Source organism: Mytilus galloprovincialis, chromosome 8 (genome assembly GCF_965363235.1).
Source record: "Mytilus galloprovincialis chromosome 8, xbMytGall1.hap1.1, whole genome shotgun sequence".
NCBI lineage: Eukaryota > Metazoa > Mollusca > Bivalvia > Mytilida > Mytilidae > Mytilus > Mytilus galloprovincialis.
Genome location: NC_134845.1, coordinates 90,539,578 through 90,562,496, shown reverse-complemented (window position 1 = coordinate 90,562,496; position 22,919 = coordinate 90,539,578). Strand labels below are relative to the sequence as shown.

The following is a 22,919-nucleotide window of genomic DNA, read 5'->3' as shown; positions in this document are numbered from 1 at the left end:
GAAAAAAAGTTAGGTAAAAACTTTTGTTATTGAATAAGTAATCCCTAGACAAAGTCATTTCTATACCCAATTACTAAACAGTTATCATAAACAACAAGAGAGAAGAATATTTGTCGATAGCATGTGAATGAAAATTATTTACAAATAACAGTAATAAAGCTTATGTCTGTTCTCTACTTCAAACAATATCAAAGACTCTTCTTTGCCACGAAATATAATTCAGTTTGGACAATTTTGAAATCTACAATTTGACAGAACATTCAAATTGTTCTGAGAATGTTTTTGTTTTAGTTTTGATTCTGTCATGGCCTTGGCAAAGAGAGTAAAAGAAAAAGTACATGCTAATGAGAAAACACCTAGTTTTACTTGCACTTTCCCAAAATAAAAGTATCCATCAAATAATAAACGATACAAATGAACAAGTATATCAAGAGCAGAAGGCGAAGAAAAAACACTAAATTGTTTACAGTTACTGTGAAATTCTAGGTCTACAAACAAACACAAATGAATAAAATGAATAAAATTACTTCAAAGTAGAAAAAATATAATTTATTCATCTCCTCATTTAGCTTGAGTTTTTTTTTGCCTATACTAAGTCAGAAATATGTTATTAACTCGTTATGCACGTACTGTATTACACAGAACCATTGATGGAATTGAATGCCGGTTTTTCTGTTATTTACTACTAAAATACACACTCGAAAACATGTGTGCTTCGTTCTTTCCTAATAAAACAACGTTTCGAAATTGATGTTTTACTATATTGTTCATTTTTACGATATTATTCTACACACTAATGCTAACTGTAACTTGAACGAAAATAACAATCGGTTTGAATAAGTAACACCTCTCCCTTCCAACCCTATAAAAAACTGATATCGTTATAAATAGTAACCTATAAAGCAACATATACGTATTATCAGTTGTATATATGTATAAACAGACATGAGATATGATACACAAAGGGAAGTCAAACAAATTATTATAAATCGACGTATTATCAGCTGTGTATAAACAGACATGAGATATGATACACATAAGGAATTCAAACATATTATCAAAAATACACATATCAAATTAAACAAATACGTTATGAATCACGTAAGTAAGTATTATTAAATTTTTCAAACTTTAAATTGAAGTCGTTTCAAATTAGAACATGTTCATTAGAAAACACAAAATTTTAGAGAAAATGCTTATTTTCAAATGTAAATGTCTTTTGGTTTTGCGAGTCTTTCTTACTCCTTGGTTTTGTGTGTAATTGTCTTTTAAATGACGTTTCATTTTTTAGATTACTTTGTGATAGTTTTCGACCAAAACAATCGTAACTTCATGTTTAACACTTCCGATATCTTTTAATTTATTAGAAATACATGTACCAGCTTGTTATCTGAGGAAATAATAACTGATGGCACAATCTGCTTTGAAGTCATGTAATATATGCATGAGTGGACCAGGGCATAACTATTGTGAACAATGTCACCAATGGATGTGTGAAAATTGTAAAACTTTACATTTACGGTCAAACACATGTAGAAATCATGCCTTCCTGAATGAAGAGCAGACGTCAAAGAATGAGACCAGGTATTTCCCTTAAAGATTCAACCTGTAAAAAGTAAATAAACTCATCATATATACCAGGATTAAAATTTTTTATAAAGGTCCTTTGTGGTTTATATTCAAGTTTTCCGGATATTCATAATAAACTTCAACAACATTTTGACCGAGAATAAAAAATGAATTGACGAAATATCTACACGAATGTTTTGATCATAAACGAAGCGACATTTTCAGTTGTTTGCATTTATCTTATAAATAAGCCTACATACAGTCCTTGGATGATATAAACTTCCCACTAACACCATACACCATTACATCATACACCATACACAATGCACCATACACCATTACACCATACACCTTGTACCATACACCATACACGTTACACCTTTACACCATACACCTTACACATTACACCATGCACCATTCCCCATTCTATCTACACGATCCGAAATTACCCATAATGCAATTAAATTTCAAATATTAAGATTATTATTATTGTTTATAAAAATATCGAAAAAATAGAACAAAAAGAACTTCGTTTTCAACCAATGAAATGTCGTACACCATCATTCATATCATTCCCGATCGCATGTTACAAAATCACACCATTCCTCAAACACCATTACACCATTACCCTTACACCATACACCATAGCACCATACACCTTACACCATTACACCATATGCCATAAACCATTACACCATACACGTTTTTTGGGAAGTTTACACCATCCAAGGGCTGTAACACTTAACCATATATAATTTGAAACAAATCAAGAATCTTTGTTAGTGCTTGCTTTTTTTTGTTCCACTTGTGACATCCGTCATAATATATTTGAGAAATAAAGAACATTTGTTTTTGTGATTGAGTTAAACCGTCCAATTGATATTTTGTAGTGTGTCTTTCTATGTTGTAGTGTTATACATGGTCTATTGTTTCAGATAAGATAGAAGGTTTGGTACCATTAAAACTTTGATCCCGGTGCAAATGTTTGCATTATGGTTAGGAATCTGATGTACAGTAGTTGCCGTCTGTTTATGTAGTTCATACGCATTTCTCGAGTTTCGTTTGTATATAAATTAGACCGTTGGTGTTCCCGTTTGAATTGTTTTACACTATTAATTATGGGGCCCTTTATAGCTTGCTGTTCGGTTTGAGCCAAGGTTACGTGTTGAAGGCCTTACCTGAATCTCTAGTGGTTTACTTTTATAAATTTTTACTTTGATGGAGAGTTATAACATTGGCACCAGGGTTTCCACTGGCGGTCGCCATTTTCGCAATTTGCGAAAAAATAATAATTGTGGCGATTAAAATTCGTCATTGGCGAACGAATTTGGCGAAAGAAATATATTATACGATTTATTTTAAGCCATCTTGTTTATTTACATTTTTTGAGGTTTCTCGGATTTTGTCCGATCAGACAATATACTCGGAATTCACTTTGTGACATCGAAAACAAAGGACTAATTAATAAAGGTGTTGATTGTATTGTTTAACAAAGTGATATGGTTAAATGGAATCAGACACATGTCACAAAATGATCATTTATTAACTACTTTGCGACGCACGTGTTCGAAGCAAACTTGTAACGTCTCCTCTCCTTCTTATAATGATAGTCCAGAAACGAAAACTGTTGTGATGACGAAAAAAAATTAAAAGCAAGAAAAATCTCCGATTTAAAACTTTATCCTTTGACTTTGAAAATTGATTTTAAAAAGTATTTTAAAGTCGTTTGTGTGACATGACATGTTTCAAGCATAGTTTTACGTCTCAACTTTTTCATCTACGATGGTCTAGACTAAAAGTTAACTGTCGTTCTGAAGAAATCTTCCGTCTTTTTAATAGTAAATGTTAAGTGTTTATTCATTACATAAGTTTGAGAGAATAATTATAGACAACGATGGGGCAAACGCATCTTATTTAGGGGGGAGGGAGAAAAAAAAGGAAAAAAAAATAATGAAAAAAACATATAGTGTTACATGGCGAACAAAATAACAAAATGGCGAAAAATATATTGTTTTGGCGAAAGAGGTGGCGAAAAAAAATGATCCAGGGGAAACCCTGATTGGCATTCATACAACATCTTCTTAAATCTTATGAATGCGTAATAATACAATATTTAAGTTAAGAAGGAATACTGGTTCTGAAATGATTTATTCTTTTTTTTCAAAATGGTAGTAATTGTTCCTCATCGACTGATAGAACGAGTGTGACATCCAATTTGTATATTATTTCCATTCTCGGAAAACATAAAATATACAATTTATGAACTTGTGAACACAGTGATATATTTTTGTAAAATGTAACACCCCTTAAACGATTATAAATACAAAATGCTTATCTATTATTATCGCTATTTTAGAATTTTTTCTTTGTTCTTGTTGACTGATAATTTCATTTCTCTGCACATTATAATAAAATGGAAAATTATTGCTAGAAACTAAGGGCGCATGTGCTTTCCTCACTTTTGACGTACCGGCTCATGCGAGAAAAGCCATCTGGTTGAATTCACCAACGATAATCTAAAATTACCATGGTCCATTATTATGATCCATCTAATAATAACTGTACCAAGTAACCTGCACCAGAGGATCATTTAGACAAAAAGCGTATAAGTTATGATACTCGGACTCAAAATATGTTATATGATTTCTTTGAAAAACTAAGAATTTTCTTATCCAAGGAATAGATTACCTTAGCCGTATTTGGCACAACTTTTTTGGAATTTGAATCCTCAATGCTCTTCAACTTTGTACTTGTTTGGCTTTATAACTATTTTGATGTGAGCGTCACTGATGAGAGTTATGTAGACAAAACGCGCGTTTGAGCACAATACGTGAACTGAAATATTACACAGTATTCATTCGAATGCTAAAAGTCGAAAATCCAGGCATATACAACTGTTAAGATAATAAAAACAACGATGCAAAAATAGTTGTCATAGAGTAAATAAGATGTCCTTCATTAAGTATCTTTTTTTTAATCTTTAACATACATGTATATATCACTATAATAAGGACTGGTATAAATTCTGAAACGGATGATGAACGTGAATATGTTTCCAATTAAGGAAATGTAGTATAATTGCCAATCGGACAGTGTGTACACATACATATATACACCATATTTTTTATATTTCATTTTGTTTACTTTTTATGAACGTAAAATCCATATCAGTTATGCATGTTGTATATTTCGATGAAAATCTTATCTCGGTAGAATTAACTGTATTTTCTTAACAATAGTTGCTTATAATAATCAATAACTGTCGTAGGAAAATGTTGACAATACATAAAAACAAGTAAAATTGCTCCTAATACATGTAAAATATGATTCCATAAGTTTCAAACATTTGGTAATTTACTAGGATTATATGACTACGTTAGTATTATTATATAACGAATTTGCTTTATCATAATTAATATCCATACGAACATGTCTTTTGTACTAATGTATCAAAAATTCTAAAATCTAATTGTTTATTATTAGTTAAGCACTGCAGACCATTTCACAACTCCAAAGCTGTTCTACTATGGTCTTTTAACAAATATAACTATTTTCATCTTCATCTTTTAAACTTGTTTTTTTAGGTAATACATATCATCATAAGTTGGGTTTCCAAATTTTCTTGAGCATTTGTAACATTTTTCTCATTACAAACATTAAATCCTTTCAATCGATATTGATAGCTTTTTATACTGGTTTACTGTGTAAAACATTGTATGACATAAAGCGTAGATTCTTGATTAAATATGGAAAACACGCGTATTTTGGAATGTGTATTAATACTAATCTTTTTGTTATATAAAATATGTTCAGGTCCAGTTTCACCAGTTAATATTTTTATATTTCTGATTTCAGTAACCCATCAACAAAGACAGTGTTCAGATACCAATGTGACCATTGTTGGTAAGAATAACGTTTTATTTAGTTTGAATGTGAAACGTATTTTAAGATATGATATCGTTTCGGCGTGTATAAGGAAGGGTTAATCACAAAGAAAAACGGTTGTCAACAAACACAACAGAGCAAAAAATTACTAAAACAAAGGATTAGACATAAGAAACGATAACAAAAAGTATAAACAAACAAATCATCAATCGTAAGGATAGAAAATCAAGAGGTCAGACCGATAGGAGAGATGGACATGACTGAACAAAGAAGCAATAATTGGTATCGCACGTTCTTACAACACAAGCAAATGAAGATACTTGCTACAGATAACGCACTCATAATCCTAAATTATAATTAAATGTAATAATACATAAAGACATGAGAGAAAATGATCGAAGATTATTAAAATTACTTCCCTATTGATTTTCAGGAATGAAAGACTTTCTGAGTAAGTATCAGTTTATATCTAAAACAACCTATTAAAAAAATCATTTTTTTAACCATGACTTTGAAAATATTTTTTTCTTTCCAAAAAAGAGGGAAGAAAGATACCAAAGGGACAGTCAAACTCATAAATCCAAAACAAACTGACAACGCCATGGCTAAAAATGAAAAAGACAAACAGAAAAACAATAGTACACATGACACAACATAGAAAACTAAAGAATAAACAACACGAACCCCACCAAAAACTAGGGGTGATCTCAGGTAAGTTTTACATAAGTTATGTAAGTGTATTTAATCTATGACAATACTAAGTCATTATATTTTTTTCTTTGCAATGCTTTCTATGTGTTCTATTTTTGCGAGATAATGTGTGGCATATCCGAAAATGAACAAAAATAAATATCTGGTCTAACTGACAACCATCTCATTTGAAAATTTATACACACTTTTTTATCAAATATGGTCTAAATTCAACCAGAAAACAGCGTAGTATAATGATTTCAAGTTTATTCGGGAAAAAGTAAAGTAAATCAGATATCAAATAAATATTGTTTCACTGTTTACTACTGTTAAAACTTTTTTTTTAATTGTAATGTTTTTGCAATTTTTTTTACAGAAACAACCCTACAAGGTGAGCATGCATTCTTTTTACTTTCACAAGTCAGTATTAAAAACCTATCATTTTTAAAAAAATCATATAATTGACTATGCTACTTCAATTTTGATTTAACATTAGAGTTTTTCTACAAACATGCATAGAAGTTTATCTATAACCTTCTATAACAATAAACATATAAAGATAACGCATAAGAGAGAGAATAGAGATAAGAAAGAGACATTGAAACTCATGAGTGAAAATATTTGAATGTAATTGTTGTACATACTATTTTTACAATAAATGATATTTTTAATTAAACTTAAAAAAAGTAAACATATCTAAGGGACTTTAATACAACCATTCTCATTCTGCACTTTCTGTGCCGCATTCTGCACTTTCTGTGCAGACGTTAAATGAAAACCCGCAAACATGGATATGTGTAAATAAAGGCAACAGTAGTATACCGCTGTTCAAACTCATAAATCCATGGACAAAAAACAAAATCGGGGTAACAAACTAAAACTGAGGGAAACGCATAAATATAAGAGGAGAACAACGACACAACACTACAATGTAACACACACAGAAACGGACCAAGCATCAGACAAAATCCCACGAGAATAACAAATATAACATCAAAAACAAATACATGAATTTGGGATAGACAAGTACCGTGACACGTTTTTACACTCAAAAATAAGAGAAAACAAACGACGTAACCTTAAATTGTAACACATACAGAAACGAACTATAATATAACAATGGCCATATTCCTGACTTGGTACAGGACATTTTTAAAGGAAAAAATGGTGGGTTGAACCTGGTTTTGTGGCATGCCAAACCTCGCACTTTAATGCAATGTTAAATATAACATTGAAATGACAACATAATATTACAGGACTACAATACAAATTAATAGGAGAACGTATTAGACAAAGAAACACATGATTAATGAATAACAAAAAGCATCAGGTTTAAAATTTAATACGCCAAAAACGCGCCTCGTCCACACAAAACCCACCAGTGACGCCCAGATATAAAAGATCGAAAGCGAAAAAAGGTACAAAGTTGTACAGCACTGAAGATCAAAAGTTGAAAAAGGTTGTGTCAAATACTGCTAAGTTTTTATGCTTGGGATTAGAACATCCTTATTATTTAGTACAATTAATGCTATTGCAAACAGTAAATTTTATCAAATGAATATAGCAGATATACATAATGAAACTGAAGTATTAACTTATTACATAAAACAAACACGAATACATAATGAAAGACCAACACAAAATAGACACACCCGACTCAGTCCAGGCCTCAACGCAGTAAATTATGAAAATGACGTCACATACGATGGTGAAAAGGCATTAAAAATTACGTCACATTTGAATATATGAAATTTCTGAAACAGCAGAAAAATGACGTCACATATGAAAAACTATATCTCAAAAGTAAGATAGAATTAGGATTGATTAAAGATTAAAATAGAACTAAATACTGATATTGCATTTAAACACAATGCATATTGCAAAACTTATTATTAGCAATTAACTATAATATACACATGGAAAAAAGTATTGCAACACCTAATTGAAATTGAAATTAAAAAAACATTCTTTATTTTTTTGTGATATAATTTGGTAAAATAGATGTAATTAAACATTATTTAAGTATCACCTGAGTTTAATCAATAAATATCGACTCGATAAGTTTTTATCTACACAGTCGGAAAGCAAGCCCTTAGAAACGACCGTTGTTGCTACTTTCTTAAGACAACAATGGGTCTGATATTAAAACCCGCCATTCTGAAATTGCGTTAATTTCGCGGAATTTTTTTTTGGCGCCAATTTGGAAGTTTATCTTTTTTTTTAGTTTCCTACTTGCCATTAGGGTCTGAAATAGATTTATTTCGATTTATTAAGCATGGAGTTTATTATCAAAAGGAAAAAAAATCTCAAACATATCAAATTGGCCGTCTTTTAACGATCCCGTAATGCCGTTGATCGTCGTTTAAAATTATTTTCTTATATATTTCACAGATTAACAAAGACTATATGTACTATACAAACAATTAATAATACGTATCTCAAAATTTAAAAAAAGCATCAAATATAACGTTCGCTTGCCCCTTGGGAAACCCCGTTTGAACTAAATTCCAAAAGAAAGACATTTTTTGACATTGTAGTTTTTCGGTCTTACACATCGATGTCACCTGGCATCTGAACACAGTCAATGTACACACATTTAGTATGTTTGTTTGAAAAAGTAATGGCGAGATCAGCTGTGAATATTTGACTGGATTAATTATTCTCTTTAAGTCAGTGAAATGTATGACTTAACTAAAACAAGGTAAGGAAATCTTATACTGTCTTTGCACAACCTTAACTGCTTTAGATGACTGACATAAAACACATTCGTTGTTTATAATAATATATTTTTTTTTGTGATAAAGGAATCCTGCAAAAGTAAATGAGAAAGTATTGTACTAAATTTGAACTTAGGCAGCCAACAACCATTTGATTTTATGGTGGGGGTAGGGGGTGGTGGCTATTGATTGTTTTGAAAAAAAAAAGTTTGTTTCCAATAAAAAAATAATTTGTTTTTGACCCTGAGAAAAAAAATGTTTGTTTTACCCTCAGCTGCCATTAAATGAAATGCTAAAATTGAAAGAGAGGAATTGTTTTCAACTTGTCTGGAAAAAAATTCATAGATCTAGTTCCCCCCTCCCTGAAAACAAATGGTTGCTGCCTTCAAACAATCTCTTTCAGAGTATCATTTTAATCAATCTTATTCAAAGCATTATCATACTGACATGAAGTGTGACTTAATTTTGACTTGTGTCATCTAAAACATAATTGTTGACTTAGCCCCCAGGAACTGCTCTGAAATACTTTTATATAAATGTAAAAATGCATAGTTTTTTTAATGTTATTATTATTTTTTTCAAATAGAAAAGGAAAATATTACTTCGTCTATTTTGTTTTTATTTATTATTTTCAAGTTCATGATTAGCACCATTTATTTATTGGTTTAGTGTGTCATTTTTATAATTTGAGTCCATTCATTAGAACTATAACTTGCATGAAATCAATGAGACAACATGTATTGTTATATTTAGTTTGTTCATACAAGGATTGCAAACTAATTTTCCTTTTATAAATTTTAAATAATGAAGATTTTACATTCAGAATACTTTTATTATGATCTCTTTTAAGTTTAAATGAAAAAGGTAGGACCAACTTGTAATGAAAAGGAATTCCTGTTTTTTTTTATCATTTTAATACTGTCTTGATCCATTATTCTTGAATATTTAGCCTACCCCTTGTATAAATTGAGTAGACATTTATTTCTGTGTTAAAATAATTTTGTTGCAGCAGTAAAAACACTTACCAAAACATGAATATTAAATTAACTCTTGGAATATTAAAATAATATTAAATTATTAACCCTATTATCATGGCACATAGGGACACATAGGGCCTATTTCACTAAGACTGAGTTCTGAAAAGTGATAAAATGTGTTTCTCTATTTTTTTGGCACATGTTTACAGTATCAAAATATATTTAATAAGATAATTTTAATAATATCCACATGTAAATAACAGCATATGGTTCTTGATATAACAATAGTTTGTTCATGATAGTGTCAAACAAAGGGACGTAACTCGTGAATTACCGTCGGCCCCGCTTCGTCAGAAATATCGACACATCCAAGTGGCACATTTGCGTATCTTAGCATATCAACTGGCACAAATTTGACATATCATAGTCCAAGTTATGTTACATAACATAATTTAAATTCAGCATAGCTTACCGAGAAGTTAAGAAAGAAAATTACGATTTTAATTTTCTGTGACCAATTTTTTCGTCAACACCTTGACTTTGAAGACACATTTTGAGAGAGAAAAATGAGTTTAATCCATAATTGAGTCGAGTAATATATTTCTTATATACTCAAGAATGTTCACTTAAAAGGAAATTAGTTTTAATTCATGCAAAAAACTACAAATTCCAAAAAACGAGCTTCACTTTTTTGGTAAAAAAATGCCCATATATGGTAATCACATGACGTCCATTTGCTTTAAGAAATGGGGTCAAACCGGGGTCAGCTTTCCGACTTTACACATTCAGCTACTGTACCCGTAAACAGCAAAACAGCTGTTTTTATCCTCATTGTTTTCAACACTTTAAATAACCAAGTTTTTAAAGTTATGTGATTGACACCTTGTAATTGGTCCTTGACAGCTCTTAACCGCAGCAAGATGGCATATTATCAGCATAAGAGAAGCAGGGATATCGTTGTAACAACTGAACGTATTGTTGGTCATCACCATTCCACTAGAAGTCGTTTTGAGAATAAAAATCAGGCAATAAACGCTGTGAAAGACCTTCCGAGATAATGAAGACCCCCTATACCATTTGCTAGGGAAAATCAAGCATAATGAAAGTTGGTCAGAAGGAAACCCATTGCATACAAGACAATCCTAAAAAGAGAGTGGTGGCCATCCAGGAAGCTTTTAACAAGAACTGTTCGAGATCGACTCATCGCTACTGGTTATCGTGCGATAAGACCATTTCGGGGACCTTTTCCTACGAACAGACAAACAGTTTTCCGTATCCAATGTAGTGCAGAGCTCGCCAAAGTTGGAAATTAGCATCGTGGAGGAAGATCCAATGTTCAAATGGAATTCGGTTCATCTTCCTTTGCCCGATCGTAGCCCGGATTTGAACCATATCGAGCATATTTGGGACACTATTTGGCGGAAAGTGCGCGAAAGGATACACCAGTTCAAACACATCATGAAATAAACAATGCCCTTCATCAGAAATAATTGCTGCTACCTTAGCAACAAATTAGTCGATTTATGGCAGCAATCAGAAGACGTTTAGATTCGGTTATCCGTTTGAATGGAGGCTGCGAACAAAGTACTAATTCTTTGGCGTATAACAATCAACCATGATGTGAACAGTCATCTGAAGATTAATTTTGAAATGTCTGACATTGTAAAGTTCGACTACAGTAAAAGTTGTAAAATGCATTTTTTTTGTACAAATAACACTTCATTTTGTTATTAAAATTGTGGTTATTTAAAACATTTTTTTTTCAAACATTTTTTGTTCGTTTGAATGCCAATGTTATCATAAACTATGTTTCAATAATATTATACAACTATTTTATTATATTTCATCCAAAAAAAGAGGCTGATTTTTCAAGTTTTAAAAAATCAAGGTGTTGCAATACTTTTTTCCATGTGTATATATATACATGTATGTGCAGTTTGTTATGAATCCAACTTCAAACGTAAATTATCGTACAGATTACGTTGACCAAAATTAAATCTAATAAATGACGGCGGTGATTAATTTTTGTTTCCATAACACATAAATATAATAGAAAAGACGTCAACACATTTGACAAAATCCGATGAGAATTACAAATATAACATTAAACATTTAAACTAAATACATGAATTTGGGATAGACAAGTACCGTAACACGTTTTATAGTAATGCGAATTCACACTCAGCAAAACAGTCACAATCGGGAATAAGTCACGTTTGGTAATTAAAAGATTAGACGACATAATGACAAACCACAATCTACCATGTGGTAAAAATGTCCTTAGCTAGTTTGGTTAAAGACACATCGTATGGATCGACCAATTTGTGATGGTGTCCATAAAATTTACGGAGTGTCAATTTTAATCTGTCCTCCTCATAACTTTGTTGGAGAAGTTTCTGCGTAAGTACTACACTCCTGTATATGAAGTCCGTACAGTGTGAACAAGCACGTGAATAACGTATCAATTGTGATATGTAAACACCATACGAAGGGGCAGATGGTATGTTACTGCTGAGAAATGGGAAATTGATAATTGGGAAGTTGAAATCGTCTCGTTTGTCATAGATTTTCGTGTGAAGTCGTCCATCTACGTTAATATTGAGGAAAAGATCAAGGTATGAAGCAGTCCTTCTAGTATCAGTAGTATCCTTAATTTCAAGTTCACTGGGATATATGAGATGTAGGTATTGGCTGAAGTATGGGTTATTCAATGATAGAACATCATCAATATATCGGAAAGTAAAATTAAAGAATTTCGCAAGGTGCTTTTTCTTTTTGTCTTTTAGAAGGTTTTGAATGAATTCTACTTCATACAAGTACAAAAACAAATCAGCCAGCAGGGGTGCACAATTAGTACCCATTGGAATACCGATTGTCTGTTGAAATATAAATCCTCCAAACTCAACAAATATATTGTCGACCAAAAAGTCCAGCATTTTGATAATATCATCTTCAGTATATTTTCTGGAAGATTCAGTGTGATTCTTCACAAAATATGAATTATTGTAACCCAAAAACAAGAAATTTGTATCTACGAGTCCCATTTTTATAGAAAAAGCTCTGTTTTATGAGATGGTGAAGTCGATCTTTCAACTGAGCATGGGGAATAGTAGTATATAGCGTAGAAAAATCAAAAGGTTCGTTTCTGTGTGTGTTACAATTTAACGTTGCGTCGTTTGTTTTCTCTTATTTTTGAGTGTAAATTGACATTGCGATAAGACGTGTCACGGTACTTGTCTGTCCCAAATTCATGTATTTGGTTTTGATGTTATATTTGTTATTCTCGTGGGATTTTGTCTGATGCTTGGTCCGTTTCTGTGTGTGTTAGTTACATTGTAGTGTTGTGTCGTTGTTCTCCTCTTATATTTATGTGTTTCTCTCAGTTTTAGTTTGTTACCCCGATTTTGTTTTTTGTCCATGGATTTATGAGTTTGAACAGCGGTATACTACTGTTGCCTTTATTTATGTTGCTGCAAAATTGCAAAGATTGTGATCGAAGGTTAAGCAGTAGATCTTTGGAATTTTTGAGAATCCACATCTGGTTAACACCAATGGTAGAATATATCTCCTCACAATACTTTTGAAGCCCATCTTTAACTGTAGAAAGAAAAAAAAACAACAATATTAAATGGTATTGTTTTAAAAACTTAACATAAGCATACACAATATAGGATTAAATAATGAAAGAAAAACGATCAAATTATTTGAATAATTATTTTTTAAAAAGAACATCATTTCTCAAAAAGTACGATGACAAGCCATGCCCACATACAATTCCATTAAGATTATGGATTTCCTTGTGTATTCATCGGACAAAAAAAAACCTTTTAAACATATAATATAAAAAGAAGATGTTGTATGATTTCCAATGAGACAACTCTCCACCAGAGACAAAATGACACAAAAAAAAACGAACTATAGGTCATCGTACGACCGATGAACAAAGCCCATATCGCATAATCAGCTATAAAAGGCCACACAATTACAAAAAATAATGTAAATCAAACGACAATACTGGCTGCTTAATTTATGTACAAATAAGAAACAACTTTTTGATTATGTTCACGTTGTATTTTACAGTTGGCCAATACATGGACGATTTTTGTAAGTTTGTATCAATATACACATTGACGACGTATTTTGCATAAACTTAAACATAGCTGAATATAAGAAATAATAAAACACTCTAAGACTTTCCAATTCAGCAATAATTTGTATCTCATGCCAGTAAACCCCGAAATCTAAAAATTAGTCAGACAATATATATAGAAAATAGAATTGTATACTTTTCTAGTATATCATATTGAATTTCCTTTCTATTATACTACAACTAATAACATATACTCGTTGGTTATATTCATGACAGGTAGAAATGTTAATACCTAATCCTGAAAATGAGTTAAAAACTGTTTATTTAATTTTGGAAAAAATTGGAAAGCTAATCAAGAATGAAGATAACATTATTCAACATGGGTAAAATAAAGGGAAATAAAAGGCAGAAAATCCAAACCTAGTTCAACTTTATTTATTTAAAAAAATATATAAGGAAGTGATGTAAGAGGCAAGTTATGATATGTTGCATCATAAGAACGTTTTTATACGTATTTTTTTTTTTACAAATGCAATATACAGTGATTGTTTTCAGCGGACAAATATGAGTATCCATGTATTCATAGTCAAAGCCTAAATGACAAATACGATGACATGTAAAACTGTGTAACTATATAATACGTAATTTCGGTGATGACTTATGTTGTGAATATAATACTTTATTCTTATTTGTACTTATAACAATAATGCTTTTTTTTAGCATCTGCAAAAACTGTCGGTGAGTGTTTTTCGTGTTTATATCACCTTTCCTTTCTTATTATTTATCTTTGTGTTTGTTTTTATTCCTTTTGTTTTTCTAAGTTTGTTTGATGTTCGTTCCAATATTTGAATGTCTAATGATATTGCTAAAATAAATTCAAAGTTATCACAAAAATAAGAAGATGTGATATGAGTTCCAATTAAACAACTACCCATCAAAGTTAAATTGTGTAAACATGAAACAATCAGATGTTCAAGAAAAGACTTTAACACGGATGCTTGGCTCACAATGACCCCAAACGAGAAATGTTCAGAAAATAACCAGTGGAATCAATTAAAATAAAAACAAATGTAAAGAAACAACATTTTTTAAATATAAAAAAAAACAAGAAACACTTATGTCTGTTATGAAAAGCATCACCAAATGACAACCACTGAAAAACATGTTCATATTTTTATAGTCAGCACTCTCGATGTATTGAATCAAAAGAATCCCCGAATGATTGATCTATTTTTTTTTACATATATTAGAATGAAGCTATATGTCAAACTTTAACATCAAACATGTTAAACCTTTTCGTATTTAGATATAATAAAACTTGACAAAAAGAAGATTTTCAGGTGAATAATTTTAATGTTTTGTATATTATTGACAAAATTTAATATGTCTGCTGCCATGGCCATATTTTTCATCGCCTTTAAATTTGAATGTCATCAATAACACAACGATAAACAATGGAGATGTTGCATTAACAACTCATGATGCTGAATAAGCCAATCAAATTATCACAGATTTTCGTATAACTATTTATCAACAGTTCGTGACTCGTTATCGTTCTCTTAAGAGCTGATCTCAGAGAAAACCATGCAAAATTTGAAAAATGTCCAGAAGCAACTATTGAGATAAGGCTTTTTGTGTTGTTTGTTGCAATGTAAAAAACTCATGATAGAAATGAAAATGTCAGGTTGCGCTGACGATACAATACACTCTAACTTCGCGTAATAACATTCAAGCATTGTCGCACGGCGAAAATAATTACATATTATATGTATAAATGTTATGTAAATACCCCATGTATGTAAAACGCACATAGTTTTATTGAAAGAAATGCAGTCATTTTACTATGTAGATTTCAATTTCATTCAATCAGTATTTATAGAAAAACCAGTCAGTCAATATGAACATGTAAAGAAATTTATGTGCACATGTACTTCATAAGAGCAGCAAACACATACACGATAGTCTTTAGGGAAAATTCATTATAGATTGATGAAATGGGCATTATAGTTTTACCTTTAAATACAGTAAATACACCATTGTTAATACCAACTTCATATAAATGCGACTTAATACATCGACGATTACTTAAAATGATGTTATTTAATCAATTTGTTAGATAAACAACAAAAAAACACAAGACAATTCAAAATGAGCATTTCCTTTTTAATAAAGGCAACAGTAGTATACCGCTGTTCAAAACTCATAAATCCATGGACAAAAAACAAAATCGGGGTAACAAAACTAAAACCGAGGGAAACGCATTAAATATAAGAGGAGAACAACGACATAACACAAAAATGTAACAAACAAAGAAACGGACCGAGCATCAGACAAAATCCCACGAGAATAACAAATATAACATCAAAAACCAAATACATGAATTTGGGATAGACAAGTACCGTGACACGTCTTATCGCAATGTGAATTTACACCTTTTTAACATGAATGACAACACCAAGCAACAACTACATTCATGAATAATATCAACTTACCTACTGGTAACTGGCGATATTTCTACAATATCTACATAACTAACACGGAAAGTTGATTTTAAAAACTATTAACAAAATATCCTCAAATATTAGTATGTACATGATGTATGTAAGATATATTACCATATAGCGGGTTTTTTTCGCTTATTTTGGCAGGTCAGGGGAAATTGCAAACATAAATCCCGCTAAAAAAAATTACGCATACGTTCGATACTTTTTAATAGTTAAAGCGTTTTATAAACTATCTATTTTTGTCAGTTTGGATGGATCAATTCGATTTACGTGAATTTAACAAACATAAATAAAAAAGATCATTGGTCACTGGCTGTCAGGTTTTTAAAATTAGTTGATCGGTTATATAATAAAATAAATGATAATATAACAGAGTAAAGTATGCTTTCAAGTAATTTATCCTTGTCAAATAGTGTCAAATTATATGATTTGCAAGTCACCCATGATATTGTTATACGGTAATCTAATTAATACACCAAAGGTCCGGTAAATTTCGAAACTAATCAACCGTGACATTTGCAAGAAGTTTGTACACCTGCAACAAGTTTTACATGTATGTAACTGTATTCCATTGATTAACTGATTCAAAATATAATCAATAATCAAGATGTTATGCAGGTAAAACAATCATATAATTATAACAATAGACCCTTGTTTGTCAATTTTTTTAGCTACAACCATTTCAGTATCTGCCAAAATATTTAAATGGGATTAAAGAATATGACAAAATGAAAACCACCAACAATTTGTGTATACTTTGCTGCCCCTAAATTGCGAAATATTATACTCTCGGAAATAACCCACTATACAGTATTTTATCATATTTTTCAGGTTTCTTAGGTGGTTTTTCCTCAAAGAATAGAAATAACAGAAAACCTAATCAACAAAGCAAATATACCTAACAATTCATTGAATGATCTTTTTTGACTATTTAAAAATTCTGATTAATTTGACGGCATTATACACTTTAGTGCAACAAATCTTTGTAAACAGTTTACATTATCTGTATATTCATGCAATAAATTGAACATTGTCAGTCCCATTTGGTCATACATTCATTTCCTCGAGATGCATTCAAAATATTGTTTATAACAAATAGTAACATGAATTTGTTGTTATTGTTTGCAAGTAATCCTTACCCTTTGAACAATGCCGCGATTATGTATTTATTAAAATTCCAACTAGTTCTCCCAAATAGTTTGACTTCTCAATTTTTATGCCCTATTTATGGTCATTATATTTCTGGTCTGTGCGTCCGTTCGTCCCGTTTCAGGTTAAAGTTTTTGGTCGAGGTAGTTTTTGATGAAGTTGAAGTCCAATCATTCTGTAGCTTAGTACACAAGTTCCTTATGATATGATCTTTCTAACTTAAATGCTTAATTATATTGTTGGCCCCAATTTCACGGTCCACTGAACATAAACAATGATATTACAAGTTTCAGCTTAAAGTTTTTGGTTAAAGTTTTGGGTCAAGATAGTTTTTGATGAAGTTGATGTCCAATCAACTTGAAACTTATTATATATATTCCCTATGATATGACCTTTTTAATTTTAATGCCACATTAAAGATTTTCCCCAATTTTCACGGTCCATTGGACATAGAAAATGATAGTGTTGAAAGGGCACCCGTGTACTATGGACACATTCTTGTTATGTTAGTCTTCAAACTTCAGAAAAAAATGTAGATCTTTGAAAATACAAATTTACCGACTATATCATTTAAACTAACACGATTTAAAAAGTTTTTTAATTTTTAACAAGTAGCATGTTGAGGAAGATATTGCTATTGCTAAATGCGACAATAAAATAATTTGGTCAAACAATTAGCTCCTACGAAAAAAAGAGAGTCGATTCGGGATATTAAAAAGGTTTGCAGCTGCTGCACCTTCATTTGCATTTGTCGTTCTGTTCATGTCACATAGTTCAGATGTTACTACAACAACTGATTCCCCCAATCATGTTAATACCGATGTCTGTGTTCCATAATGATCGTCCTCATTCATTTGTCATTATTAAAAAGAAGCTTAAAATCTTAAACTATATGTTGTTAACTGTGTCATTGATGAATGAAACTAGTTTAGCGACACACGTTATAGGTTGCATTTCTGTAAATATTTACAATGCAATTTCCCATAGGAACTCCTTTTACGGCTAAAACTGTACCACTTTTACTATGAAGTTTTTAAAAAATCTTATCCTAGAATTGAAAGTTCATATGCACCACAATTTTTTTCAAAGGTCAAAATATAGGGCTGTGCGGCATATTTTCAACGTTTATATGCTTGGGGGTAGGCAATTTTCTCTGTGTTTTCCCCTGGAGCCTCAAATTTCCTAAATCATTCTGCTGTTTCTAGCATTTTTGGAATATTTAGTAAGTATTTACAAAGTGTAACCTATTGGAACGGTTAACACTCAAAAATGATCAATGAAGTCCACGTAACGTTCATTATCAAGACTAAAAATTTATGAAACAAAACATCATATAAATATACCACATTGATTGAGTCCTTTACTTATTTTTGATATAGTTTCCCTACCATTTCCTACTTTCTTTCTTTTCTGTAAGTCGTTAGGTAATACGACGCTGATTTAATCAAGTACCCCATTGATCACGCTTCTTTAGGAATGTAAATTGAGATACATGTTATAATTATTTTATTATAATAGTGTAACATATACGAGCAGACAATATATATATACAACAATGTATAATACAAACAGAGATCAAATATCCAGCCTTAGAATAGACTTTAGATATTGGTAAATGCAGCCACCGATCGAACAGCATTGTGTTGACACATCTGTTTCTATGAAACCCAATTCGAAAAGGCATTTCCGTAAAGTCAGATATTAAAGGGCCTGACATAGCAAAGAAAAACAAAAACTAACAAATATTATTACGTCGAAGAGAAACTGGCATGCACATGACAACAACGGACGGAAAGACAGGGTCCCCGAAACACTTCGCAGAAGAAAAAAACTTAACCTTCTAAACACTTTAAATCAACCAACATCAGGAATAAAGCCTGTCATCCAGGAGGAGAAATCAGATTCTCGCTTACAATGAGATAGTGAAGAAAAAATAACAAGCTGTGGAATCATTGCAAAAGATAAAACTGTCCATGAATGAGCATTATTCACATGACATAGAGTTAGCAATTGCAAGTCATTGATCTGCCTCCAACAATGAAAGAATTATTGTATTGTAAATGAGTGTTTTTAATGCATTACTATTTCTTCAACAAACAGACAGAGTGTGGTACATGGTAGAACTCAGTAAACATGGTAAATGTATTACATTTTGGAATGGTTTATTTTAAAGAGAAATAAAGCATGTGAAATATAGGATTGTTTTTCGACTCCCGGCTGACCATCAGATGTATAATTCATATTGAATATGCAACCAAAGACATAATTGACTTTTCTGTCATGGAAACGAAAAAGAAAAATATTTTTTACATCATATCGCTTCAGATTGTGTGGTTTTTTTTATACATATTTAGGCATTGAAATGATATAAAAACATTTAAACTATACAGGACTAGAAATGAACTATATCGATCAAGTTTAAATAAAAACGAGTTCTTAACCAATCCAAATATCTCAATACTATTCCTAAGACACAATTATCTTTTAACAGCATAAATCCACAGATATGTTGAAATAAGAACGAGTTCTTAATTAAATGTTTAAATAAAAACGAGTCCTTAACCAATCCAAATATCTCAATACTATTCCTAAGACACAATTATCTTTTAACAGCATAAATGCATAAATTTTATTAAAACATATTAATGAAGGAAAGGTCAATCTGCTAACTTTATTGCTTATATTAGCTTTATGTAAGATCAGTTCAGCAGGTTAGGTGTGTTTGGATACCAATTGTTTACTAAAAACACTTGACAACAGACTTTTCAAATGGATCTTAAAAAGTACATATCTTAAAAAAATATTTTATTTTATGTGAGTGCTACTTATGGTAATTAGACTTGAACCTCTGAAATGTTTTTTCTGCCCTTCCAAGAAATACCAAAATAGATTTGTTTTAAATATTCTTAATTTTGAAAGATTTCCCCCTGACAACCGATCCGATAATAGTTTTAAGTTGCCTAATTGCAAAAAGTACATGAAATGATGTTAAAGAGCCAGTAGATACATTTGTCTTTTACAATACAACTGGCATTATGATCCTTATGATGCTATGTGGATAAATGTATCGGTTTCCAAGACCTGAATTGACAGTGCAAAATGGTTTACATTTTACGATTACAAAAATGAGTTGTTTATGCGTTATTAAGAGATAGTTTCGACGCAGTAGAATCCTGACTGTATTCTACTTGAATATGTATACAAAAATAAACATTACGCACCATTAATGTCTTAATAAATAGTTTGTAAACATTTGTTTTCTTTATTGGCGGAAAAAAAGCATTACTACCTTCGTTTCCATTTTTTTAAGTTAGAAAACCACTTACAAAAATGAAGGTTGATCTTGTAGATAAGTTTCAGATACGGTGTTCATCACTATAAGTTTTAGGATGAAATTTTACTATGAATAGTGTTATTGTCCCGTCAATGAGTAAACAGTGGTGAACATGTGCTTATGGAAAACTATTATTAGACACAAATACTTCACATTTATAAAATTAAATATTTGTTCATACCTTTGAAATGATAAAGCAAGAAAACTGTTTTGAAAAATAAATATATAGAATAAAATTGAGAATGGAAATGGGGAATGTGTCAAAGAGACAACAACCCGACCAAATAAAAAACAACAGCAGAGGGTCACCAACAGGTCTTCAATGTAGCGAGAAATTCCCGCACCCGGAGGCGTCCTTCAGCTGGCCCCTAAACAAATATATACTAGTCCAGTGATAATGAACGCCATACTAATTTCCATATTGTACACAAGAAACTAAAATTAAAATAATACAAGACTAACAAAGGCAGAGGCTCCTGACTTCGGACAGGCGCAAAAATGCGGCGGGGTTAAACATGTTTGTGAGATTTCAACCCTCCCCCTATACCTCTAACCAATGTAGAAAAGTAATCGCATAACAATACGCACATTAAAATTCAGTTCAAGAGAACACGCTTTTATGTCATTACTCTAGATGGGTAGAAAAAAAACATATGGTTATTCTCTAAAGAGGATGAAGAACCGATATCCTGATATCTACAATTTTTATATATCAATTAATGAGAACGACGTTCTATTTAACCTTTATGTAATGCTTAATTAAACACAAATACAAACAGTTTAACTCGAAAAAGGATAACAACTTACTTGTAGTTTTATAAAAATTGGTGATATTAGTGTATTTAGTTATCAATCTATGCCAAAATTTTGTTATGTTGAATTTATAAAGAGATACAGTGTCTTTCAAAACTCAGGTAAGGATATTTAAATAGTTTACATGCTTTAAGTGACTATCAATATCGGAAAGATAATGATTACGTTGTACTTCTGATTTGACATTTAAATATGTATAGATGGTACATATTTACAAAACAAACCCGTTTCAAACTTGCTTTCACATTTTATATTTTAATTCAGAATAATTGCAAACCATATTTTCATCGATAATATCCTCGAAATCATGTGCATAAAATTTGTTTTAAAAAAAAATCAATAAGAGAAAAAAGTAATTATACCGTTTAAAATTAACATAGCAAGTAATTGCTTATTTGACAAGATTGATCCAATTTGGCTGTTAAAAGCGGATTATCATTTCATTATTTCACTTTTCCAATGATTGAAACACATATATTCATGTTCTTTTTTTCATATCTGGAATCTAATGTCCTTTTTACATCTAAATGACAAACGTAACGACAATACAACAGTTAAAAAAGTTATAAAAATTTATACTTTTTATATTCATTAGCTGAACGAATGTCCTTGTCATGTTTATGTGTTTTGCAGGGTTATGGAAACAATTTGTAAGTTTGTAAATATTATAAACATAGACAACAGTTTCTGCGAAGTCTAAGGTATAAGCGATAAAACATACAAAACAAGTCAGCAATAGCCTGTCTGTTATCTTGATTAAACAGTGACAACTGAATTCGGATATTACAAATATTTAGAGTCAATTTCACAAAAATAAGACTAATTCATGAACTTGTGATCAATCTGAGTCGTAAAAGTTTGAAAAAACCGACTGCAGACCTTTTATATTATAGATCTTGATTTTCCTTCTTGCATAATTAAAAAAGGATAAAAGACATTTTTGGATTTAATTTCGAAATAAAGTAAATGAAGATTAGATGGTTTGATAGAGAATCAAAGTATATACTAGTAAATATAAAGTGTGAATCCTGATTCTCATAAATCTCCAAGATTTTACAAACTTATCTGTACATTTTCAGAAAGAGGATAGGTAAAAATTATTAAATTTAGAAATTAAAATTGATACTATAAGCTGGTAGAGCATCAATTAAGGATAAAGATAAGCTAAAAATATTGATAGGTCATGGACCT

General features: G+C 30.8%; 1 protein-coding gene across 3 annotated transcripts; it reads left to right on the top strand.

The window, feature by feature from the left end:
- Nucleotides 1–984: 984 nt before the first annotated feature.
- LOC143043663 (uncharacterized) lies at nucleotides 985–17,474 on the top strand. 3 transcript variants are annotated; one of them, XM_076215862.1, is made up of 8 exons: nucleotides 985–1,101; nucleotides 1,368–1,584; nucleotides 5,425–5,472; nucleotides 5,888–5,905; nucleotides 6,521–6,535; nucleotides 13,919–13,942; nucleotides 14,649–14,666; nucleotides 17,264–17,474. In XM_076215862.1, the coding sequence occupies exons 2-8, from the start codon at nucleotides 1,409–1,411 to the stop codon at nucleotides 17,292–17,294; spliced, it is 330 nt and encodes a 109-aa protein (XP_076071977.1). In that variant the 5' UTR covers nucleotides 985–1,101; nucleotides 1,368–1,408; the 3' UTR covers nucleotides 17,295–17,474. The 3 variants fall into 3 exon arrangements, with proteins under 3 accessions (XP_076071977.1, XP_076071979.1, XP_076071978.1); XM_076215863.1 differs by having other exon boundaries at nucleotides 1,024–1,105; XM_076215864.1 differs by lacking the exon at nucleotides 6,521–6,535.
- The last annotated feature ends 5,445 nt before the right edge of the window (nucleotides 17,475–22,919 follow it).

Bases quoted from the DNA above. Each gene is read 5' to 3' on its own strand.
- LOC143043663 (XM_076215862.1), top strand. From the start codon at position 1,409: ATGGCACAATCTGCTTTGAAGTCATGTAATATATGCATGAGTGGACCA. The intron at 1,585-5,424 runs GTATTTCCCTTA...TTCTGATTTCAG, and splicing joins ACGTCAAAGAATGAGACCAG to TAACCCATCAACAAAGACAG.